Source organism: Penaeus monodon, chromosome 34 (genome assembly GCF_015228065.2).
Source record: "Penaeus monodon isolate SGIC_2016 chromosome 34, NSTDA_Pmon_1, whole genome shotgun sequence".
In the NCBI taxonomy this organism is placed as follows: domain Eukaryota; kingdom Metazoa; phylum Arthropoda; class Malacostraca; order Decapoda; family Penaeidae; genus Penaeus; species Penaeus monodon.
Window position 1 is genome coordinate 3,906,900 of NC_051419.1, and position 352 is coordinate 3,907,251.

The window sequence follows — 352 nt, forward strand, 5'->3', positions numbered from 1 at the left end:
CACGGACGCAGCACGTACCTGCAACACGGAAGGCATGAGCACACTGCAGACGGCCCGATAGAGGATCGAGTCACAGACTCCCACCAGATTCACCAAGACATTAGTTCCCAAGATGCTCACCAGATGGGGTGGAATTCCCTGCCAGAAATGCACCAGGAAACTTTGGATTGGGGCGGGGAAAAGGGGAATTAGAAACGGTCGCGTGGAAGGGGGGACAGGAGGCAAGTGGGATGCGGAAAGGGTAAAAGGAGAGGGGTAGGAGTGGGGGTTTGGATGAGGTAAAAGACTGGGGAGGATTGGGTTTTTTTTAAATATTGTGGGGGATTGCGAGGTTTTTTACCTAATTTGTGTA

At 52.0% G+C, this 352-nt stretch overlaps 1 protein-coding gene across 1 annotated transcript in view; it reads right to left on the bottom strand.

Moving 5' to 3' along the window:
- LOC119594510 (transcription factor RFX4-like) overlaps nt 1–352 on the bottom strand; it is a 33,789-nt gene that overhangs the window by 5,618 nt on the left and 27,819 nt on the right. Inside the window, exon 10 of the mRNA XM_037943540.1 lies at nt 19–160. Coding sequence (XP_037799468.1) covers nt 19–160 — 142 coding nt within the window. The remainder of the gene's footprint in view (nt 1–18; nt 161–352) is intronic.